This window comes from Pinus tabuliformis, chromosome 4_2 (genome assembly GCF_031772625.1).
Source record: "Pinus tabuliformis cultivar Carrire ecotype Pingquan chromosome 4_2, CPIR1, whole genome shotgun sequence".
Taxonomy (NCBI): Eukaryota; Viridiplantae; Streptophyta; class Pinopsida; order Pinales; family Pinaceae; genus Pinus; species Pinus tabuliformis.
In genome coordinates, this window is record NC_142304.1 from 683,431,196 (window position 1) to 683,440,018 (window position 8,823).

Consider the following 8,823-nt stretch of genomic DNA (forward strand, 5'->3'; position numbering starts at 1 on the left):
GCACAGGCTATAGCAGAGCATAGGTACAGGTACAGGTGCAGGTACAAGTACTAGTGATCAAGATGCAGACTATCATCTCACCTGCAGAAGGTTTGGTGAGATTTAGAGACTGGATATATGTGTGGAATTGCAGTGAGCTCAAGAAGCTTATCTTGAGTGAGTTTCACATGAAGCCATACTTGGGTCATCCAGGATATCAAAAGACATTGACGGCGGTGAAGAAGTTCTATTATTGGCCGAATATGAAGAAGGAAGTGGCAGAGTTCATGGCTAGATGCCTAGATTGTCAACAGGTAAAGGTGGAATCCAAGTGGTTTACTACATCCTATAGCAATTACAAAATGGAAATGGGGGGTCATTTCCATGGATTTTATCACAAGTCTTCCAAGGACAGTAAAGCAACATGATTCTATTATGGTCGTGGTTGACAGTTGAGCAAGGTAGCTCACTTCATTCCAGTAAAGACTACATTTTCAGCCAGGGAGGTAGCATGGGTGTTCATCAGAGAGATAGTGAGACTGCATGGTGTTCTGAAGAAGATTATGTCAGATAGGGATGCAAATTTCACTTCCAAGTTTTGGAAGGAACTATTTCCAAGTTTGGGTACGGAGTTGGCCTTCAGTACAACTTATCATCCAAAGACAGATGGATAGATAAAGAAGGTGAACAAGATCTTGGAGGATATGTTGAGGATGTTCGTGATGCACCAAAAGAAGAAATGGGAGGAGTATCTTCCATTAGTTGAGTTCACATACAACAATAATTATCAGGAGTCATTGAGGATGATTCCTTTTGAGGAATTGTATGGGCGAGTTGTAACACTCCCATCAACTAGAGTGATCTAGTGAACATGGTACTTATTGGACTAGATATGTTGGAAGACATGGAGCGGGAAATGCAGGTTATACAGAAGAATCTAAAGGTATCACATGATAGACAAAAGAGTTATGCAGATCAACACAAGGTGTTCAAGGAGTTTCAAGTTGGGGAGCATGTGTATTTTTGCATTAGGCCCAAGAAAAGCTCTTTGATGATTAGTTCACGTGCCAAGGTGGCACCACGGTATTGCAGGGATTTTGAGATCCTTGAGAGGATTGGACCAGTGGCATATCGAGTTGCACCACCTCTGAAAATGAAGGTTCATGATGTTTTCCATATTTCATTGCTTAAGAAGTATATAAAGGATGTTGATCATGGTATTGATTGGTCTGTAATGCAGGTGAAGCAAGAAGGAGAGTTCCAGTCGGAGCCTCAGTGCATATTGAAGTGAAAACATCTCATGCTCAAGAACAGAATCATAGAGCAAGTTAAAGTGCAATGGAAGCACTTTGGGCCTCTAGAATCTACCTGGGAGATAGTAGATCAAATGCGAGCCCTGTATCCTTCATTGTTTGTTGGTTGAGGTAAAGCAGTTTTGGTTTGATGTTGGCATATGTTTTAATGATGTTATGGTATATGTATACGGATGTAAATACTACCATGGGCATAGTTATAAAGGTCCAATAAGCAGTATGGGTGTCATATTATTATGGTTGTTATACTGTCATGTTGTCATGATGTTTTTCTTTTGAGTAGGTCTTTCATTGTAAATACTGCAACAAGCTAAGTTATAAAGTTGCAAGGCTAATATGTTTTCTTTTCAGTGGTTTTGCTGAGGTCTTGGTGTTGTTTAACACTGAGGATGGTGTTCCCCAAGGGGGAGGGTTCTGTAACAACCCTAGTGAAGATTTCATTTAATAAAAGTTAATAAAGGCAAAATAAGACCATGGTTAAGGGACACTTATTCCAATCTAAATGTTGGGCAAATATATCCTAGTGGACATCACTAGACGTTTGTTTTGGCTAAGGAAAATTGGCAAAGGCTAAGGCAAAGACATTAAAAGGCAAAAGGCATTTTTAGCACATTTATTTATGAAAATAAAGGAAATTAGGAGAAAAGTAAGGTGAAAGGTCATAGGTTGCATGTGAGGAGGAAAATGAAGGAAAATAATGGAAAATGAAGAAATTAGAGGCCGCATTAATAAAAAGGCTTCTGAGGGTTAGTGGGCAAGCTTTTGCTAATCTTTTGTCAGTTCAAGCTTGGAGCCCTCTCATTATTCTCTTTCTCTCTCACTCTTGGTCACTTAGAGTTTTCTTGGAGCACTCTAGCTTTAGATCAAGGAATGAAAAGCAAGCAAAGGGAAAGGAAGGAAAAAAAAGGATCAAGGAAAGGAAAGCAGGATTAAGCAGCTTTAGTAGGAATACTTGGAGGTAACCTTTTGCATGTGTGATTTCCTATCTAATTTGGACATGCATCGATTTGCATGTTGGCATATGGTTCTCTTGCTGTCAGTGGCATGGTTTTGTCGGGTTATGATAGTGGTTTTCAGCCTAGCATTGCCTTTTTCTGGATGCCATGGTAAGTTCGGATATTTGTCTTGGTTTTTAGCTTTGGTTTGTCGGATGGATTTCGGAATCGGAGGCAGAGGTGGTCTCAACGTTCATTCCCAAAGGCCTAGGAATCCCTTGACCGGTTTTGGCAGGATACATGGTAAATCTTGAGGGAGAAGTCTCGATTTAGGGACTAGTGATCCGGGTTTGGATTGTGGTAAATCCTGGCAGACTAGACTTGGTTTAGGGCCTAATGATCTAGGATTGGATTGTGGTAAAATGTGAGAGACAAGGAGACATAAAATTCCTCAAGGATAGTGATGGATTTCAGATGGCATTCCAAGTTTAGTTCGATTGTGATTGAAGCACCGGTTTTGGTGTGAACATAGTTTGATGAGGGTGGAGGTGGTTTAACCTTTAGATTCCCTTGGTTGTTATTGGATTGGTTGTTCTATGAGATCCCACATTCATGCTTGGAAAATGGCATTGGGGTGACTGGCTGAAAGAGAGATTTGGTTCATCCATGTCTATGGTCGGGTGGTATGTGGAAGTCCTGTACTTGGTCGGATTTTCCTACAATTAATAAAAGATAAGTTCTCTTACTTTTACAATGGTTTATATGTGGATTTAATGGCTATCATATCTATGATATTTATATGGTTGTATGCTAGTTATAAGCATGGTTAAATGACTAGTTCCTGTCATGGTTATATCAAGTATTTACTTGTAACTGTTTGATGGACTGATGCAAGACATAATTGATGATATAATAGTTCAATGGAGAAGGAGGTGATCCTTCTGGTTATGTTTCATAAGTTATTTCAGTCATTTTTGATTTGGCTTGTATCTTAGACCTGTAGGTTGCATTGATGCCAAGTGTTTGAAAAAATGTCAGTCCCGGTTGGGAATGCTCAGGCCTAATCCTGAGGTTGGTTTTGATTTATCAACATTGTTATCATGTCTTTGATGGATTCTAAAGGTTGTAGAAAGTTCTGGGTAGAGGTCAGTGTTTTGGGCTAGAAAAGTGGCTCAAATCATGGGGTTGTTTGCACATATATGCTGAGAAAAGTCCACAGTCACTGGCACATAGGCCTATGAGAGCAACTTTGGGTTTTTGGATGATGTCATGCCTATAACATGAGGACAAATATGGGTTAAAAGGCTTAAATAATCAATGGGACTCAGGGATAGGATATCTGAGTGGCGGGCATGCCTCCTGAGGGTGTTGTTGCTGATGTGGATGAGTTTGTTTGATATGCTCCATTGGTTCCATTTCTTTAAGGTCACTAAGGAAGTTGAATCCCTTATAGTAGCCTCTCTCGTCACATGTTTACCCTGGTTGGCAGGTTGCTTGAGTGGACCTGGGAGGAGGGGGTGTTACATAGGGTTTAATCAAGACTAAAAGGGTTTGGTTATTTAAATAGGTCCACTCTGTTACTATAGAAATTTGAGCTCGGCTATGGGTAAAGCTCCCCAACCTTAGCCATGGTGTTTTCTTTAACAATTAATATTGTCTCGGTTATGTATTATTGTCTGACCATGTTGGGAAACTTATCTGTGTTCACTATCTGATTTATCTGTCACAAGAAGACTATTCTCCCAACCATGAGTCTGGAAATGACGTTCAAACTCTCCCCCCACCTCCTTGATCCAAATAGTTCCTTAGTTTTAAATATCGAGGTAACCCCTCTGAACCTCAAGACTGACTAGTCTAGTTCAGGGTTATTTTCTTCCTTAAGGTTCATGGCTAGCATCCAAATGAAGAACACTCTAGCCAAACAATACTCCACCTTTCCATAGAGATCATTGTTGCCAAATCCTTTTCTCGTTATCCTTTCTTTTTATTCTCCCTTTGAGATTCCCCTTTTTCCTTTTTTTTCCATCTCTAGGGAAAGAAAGAAAGAGATAATTGTTTTCTTCCAACTGAACTCAACTGTTTGGAGGTTTCTTGGAATTCGTTACTCACGATTCTTCTTATGATTTGTTTTTCACACATATTTAATTTTCAAACATTTCATGTCAGCTATAAAAATTTACTAGACTCTTCTCCAAGCCTCAAGGCCGATTACATGCATAGTTCAAAATATTTAAAAGCAAATAAAAACAAAGAAAGTTACTGTAGTAATTGATGCATTTAGGGGTGTTACACTTCTCCTATTTAATTTTTCTTATGTCATATCCACCATTTTATATAAAAAGATACATTCTTATAAACTTGATTTTCTATATCATTTTCATACCAATGAATTACAAAAGTTAATTCATGATCCACCATATATGTTTAGTTTATAAATTGAGATTGTATGACATTATAAATTTATATAGTTTCATATTAAATTGAGCTTATTCAAAGGATATTAATGTTGCAGTGTTGGTAAATGAACAAAAATTATTGACTTAAAGATTTTCATAATTTTAAAACAAGAAATTAACTTAAAATTTATTATATGATCTTTTTTTTTATAAATTAAACTAGTTTAGATTCATCTTAATTTTGGATCTACAAGTGCTGAGAAGGATTAAATCTTTTTTCACTCTAAAATAAATTTTCATGTCAATAGATTTCATCCCTCTCAGTTCTTGGTAGATCTGGAGTTAAGATGGATCTAGGCTCATTTAATTCCCCTCTTTAAACAGGCTATATTCCACGTGAATACCATGGGTCATTTTTATTTTTATTATTATTTTATTTGTATAAGATTACTTTTATTTTATCTTAATCGAGTTGAAATGTTTACATTACATTACAACATATCTACCTTACTAGACAAGAGAGCATCTCTTGGAAACACTTAATTTAATATCAATTTGATTTCATTTTAAGTTTAGATTTATTTAAACATTTCTTCATTTATTTTATTACATAAAATTACTTTAAAACTATCTTAATATAACAAACAATAAATTTAAGTTAACATTTAAAAGAATTTTAAATATATTTTTCGAATTACTTTTAATCAAATTAAATGTAATTAAATGAACTCAAATTAGTTTTAAAAAACTATTATTTTAAATATTTAAAAAAACTTAATGATTAATTTATAAAAACTAACATTTTTAATTATTTTTAATTTGATTTCTTCTATATTATAACATTTTCTTTACTAAGATAAGGGGTGGGAGGAGAGAGAGTGATTCGCACTAATCCCGAAGGAATACTTGTCGACCAGTATGTCTGGGGCTTGGGAAAGAAGTCCAATAACCAGGCTGAAGTTTATGGCCTCTATCTAGGGCTCCTTTTGGCCCACCAAAGGGGGGTTATGAATGTCACAATTTTGGGAGGTTCCTTCCTAATCATAAAGCACATGTGCTCCAACTCCCCTGCCTAGAAAAACAACTTAAATCAACTGCTTTAGGGAGCCCATGGAATTCTCCCTTTCTTTGTCATTTTTTGATTTTACCATATTTTAAGAGCATTAAACTCTGAGGCGGATTTACAAGCTAATATGGGTTGTCAACTGAATGAAGGGAAAAAGGTTGTCAACGAAAACTATGGTTTTGTACCCATCCCTTAGTTTCATTATGCAAGTTTCCCTTATATCCCCCCCAAGTCTTTTATTATAATAATGAACTTATAATTTAACCCCTCCACTATATGCCCCCTCCATGTTCCCTATATTCACCATAACCCCCACCGATTCATGTGGACTCTCCACTCCGGCACCTAGAAATTTTTGAGGTCTCATATTGCATTTCTCTTGACGCGAGGCGATATGAATACCGGCCAAGTGATGTCTCCTATGTTGAAGGACCCAATAAGCGTGAGATCTCTGTTGTCCATCTCTCGGATTATGGTTTCTCACTAGAATTTTGAAGTGTTCCCCATGTGAGCTTCCTCTCAGAGCGAGCCACATTTAATCCTCCTGGTTCAGATCAAACGGCTCAATCGATTAAAGGAAAGGATGCATGAAGTGAGGGTCAATTCAGGTTGCAGTGTAATCATGGAGACACCATGGGATCCCGCGGGCACGCAACCCACTCCTCTATGTCATACAAGGCTCTTGTATGGCTTATTTTATATAACGTGGAGGTGCAAATTGAATTTCTTCATACCCTTGGAGCACAACAGGCCGAGAAGGAAATTTGATAGATTTTGGCTCCTTTTGGGAGGCCTAGGTAGTCCCTAGTGGGTCGCGGCTATTTCACATGACTCTTCATTGGAATTGGATTGGGGTTGTTCTTCTAGCCATCCCTGAGGGTCACTGCATTTGGCGAAGCTTACCCGGTTGGTATTGGTTTATCATGAAATTGGTGAAGTGGTCAGAAGTCGTTGAGCAATGGTCCATAGGTCCTCCACAATGGCTTTGGGTTCTTGGGGTTGTCATCGTCCTCCCTTAGGCAGGGTGGCAAGGGATTGCTCGCATCATTGGGTCAAGGTTCCATTTGAAAAAGGGAACACTTTATGGGGCTTTGGGGTTACCCCAATCATGTATCTAAATATTGTTAGACTTTTTATGCTGCTTACCATCACAACTTTTAAATCTTTTTCCTTTTGAGCTAAGTTTGGATGAAAATTTTGATAACTTATTCTTACTAAGTATTCATTTAATAATAAGTTTGTTGCTCACTTGAGTCCATCTTAATTCTCAAAGAAATAATATTTTCTCTTAAATAAATTGTATCTTAAATTGATTTCTTAAAAAAATATTTTTTCCTTTTGATAAATTGTGGTTTAAATTGATTTCATTCATATAGCAGGATAAAGTTCCTTTAGACAATCTTCTTGTTTCAATCAACTTGTAGAACCTTAAGTTGTGGTTGCATCCCTATATTTACTTAGAGAATAAATCCATTATCATTTATCTTCTTGGTTATAATTTTCATTTTTCCCCAACCTATATATAGATATATATATATATATATATATATATATAGAGAGAGAGAGAGAGAGAGAGAGAGCAATGTTCAAAAGAAAGAAGTAATAAAAAGTAAAATAAGTCAGTTACTTCCTCATAAAATGAAGATGTGTAATTCATTCAATTCTTAATATAAAATTGATATGTGGCATTTAAAAAATAATAATAAAAATAAAAATATTCAATGTGGGTTATAAATAAAATATTTCACCAAAATTAAGTAATATTGACATGTATTTAAAACTATATTAATAATAGACAAGCATTTTAATATGAACAATATACTTCATAAATAAAATATTTTAATGTCTATATTAAGAAAAATATTTTAATGTCATTTATGCATATATGTATATGTTATAAAAGAAATTAAAATATATATATAAATTATTATAATTAAAATATTATGAAACATTTCAAGTAGTCTTACTATTTTACATTTTGGTCATTTTTCAAGTATATTTAAAGGTCAATTTAGTCTAAAATCTAGCAAAGACGTGCTAAAATTACAAATCTATGTTGTGTAGTCTTCATAATTCAAGTATTTAAGAAGACTTTCAAGGTATTATACTGTGTATTGTGTATTAAAAAAAAACATTCATCTTTTGTATTGTTGAGTTGAGCGGGAATGGAGATTCAAGTCGAGGAGGGATGGGTGAGGGGCGCCATTATTGGGGTCAGACCTCATGGGATAGTAATCCTCACCAAGAACAATTCTAATGGCCACATCTTTGCATTCAAATCCACAACTGGTTATAGTTTGGCATTGGATAATGAATACAAGATTTTGCGGTGTATGCGTTCTCCATACATTGTTCACTGTCTGGGGCACAATTACAATGTTGTGAAGGGTGTTAGGACGCATAATTTATTCATGGAGTACATTCCAAGTGGCAGTGTGGGGGATATGTTGGTTAAGTTTGGTGGGCAGCTCGACGAATCCGTGATCAAATCCTACACACGTGGCATCCTACGTGGGATTGACTAGCTTCATAGGCATGGGATTGTGCATTGTGATATCAAGGGCAAGAATGTTCTTGTGGGTGCCAATGGTGTGAAGCTTGCTGACTTTGGTTCTTCCAAGAGGCTTGGGGATAAGGAGGAGGGTCAGGAGACACTGCAATTAAGGGGGACTCCTCTTTGGATGGCTCCAGAGGCAGTGAACCAAGTGGAGCAGGGGCCTGCTTATGATATTTGGTCTCTCGACTGTATTGTACTAGAGATGGCCACTAGCAGGCCTCCATGGAGCAATGTTTCCAATCCCCTTACCGTGATGAATAAGATTAGATGAACATAACAACTATTAGAGTTGTCTGCATCGCTTTTGCTTCAGATCCAGGATTTCCTAGAGAAATGTTTTCGGAGAGACACCAAGAAGAGATGGACCAATACAAAGCTTTTGAACCATCCTTTTCTAAAGGATGACTGCTCTACCATGAAGGAAAAGTCAATTCATGATCTATCGTATACTATATATTTTTACTTTATAATCTGAGATGGTATGACATTATAAATGTAAATAGTTTCATATTAAATTGAGGTTATTCAAAGGATATTTACGTTACAGTGTTGGTAAGGTGAATATAAATTATTGACT

At 36.5% G+C, this 8,823-nt stretch overlaps 1 protein-coding gene across 1 annotated transcript; it reads left to right on the forward strand.

Annotated features, from left to right (window-relative positions):
* Positions 1-7,854: 7,854 nt before the first annotated feature.
* On the forward strand, positions 7,855-8,517 carry LOC149171290 (mitogen-activated protein kinase kinase kinase 20-like). Its single transcript, XM_089425919.1, has 2 exons — positions 7,855-8,169; positions 8,251-8,517. Exons 1-2 carry the CDS (start codon positions 7,855-7,857, stop codon positions 8,515-8,517), a joined length of 582 nt encoding a protein of 193 aa, XP_089282045.1.
* Positions 8,518-8,823: the final 306 nt, after the last annotated feature.

Coding starts and splice junctions, on each gene's coding strand:
- LOC149171290 (XM_089425919.1), top strand. CDS start 7,855: ATGGAGATTCAAGTCGAGGAGGGATGGGTGAGGGGCGCCATTATTGGG. Junction 8,170..8,250: donor GTGGGCAGCTCGACGAATCC/GTGATCAAATCC, acceptor TGTGATATCAAG/GGCAAGAATGTTCTTGTGGG.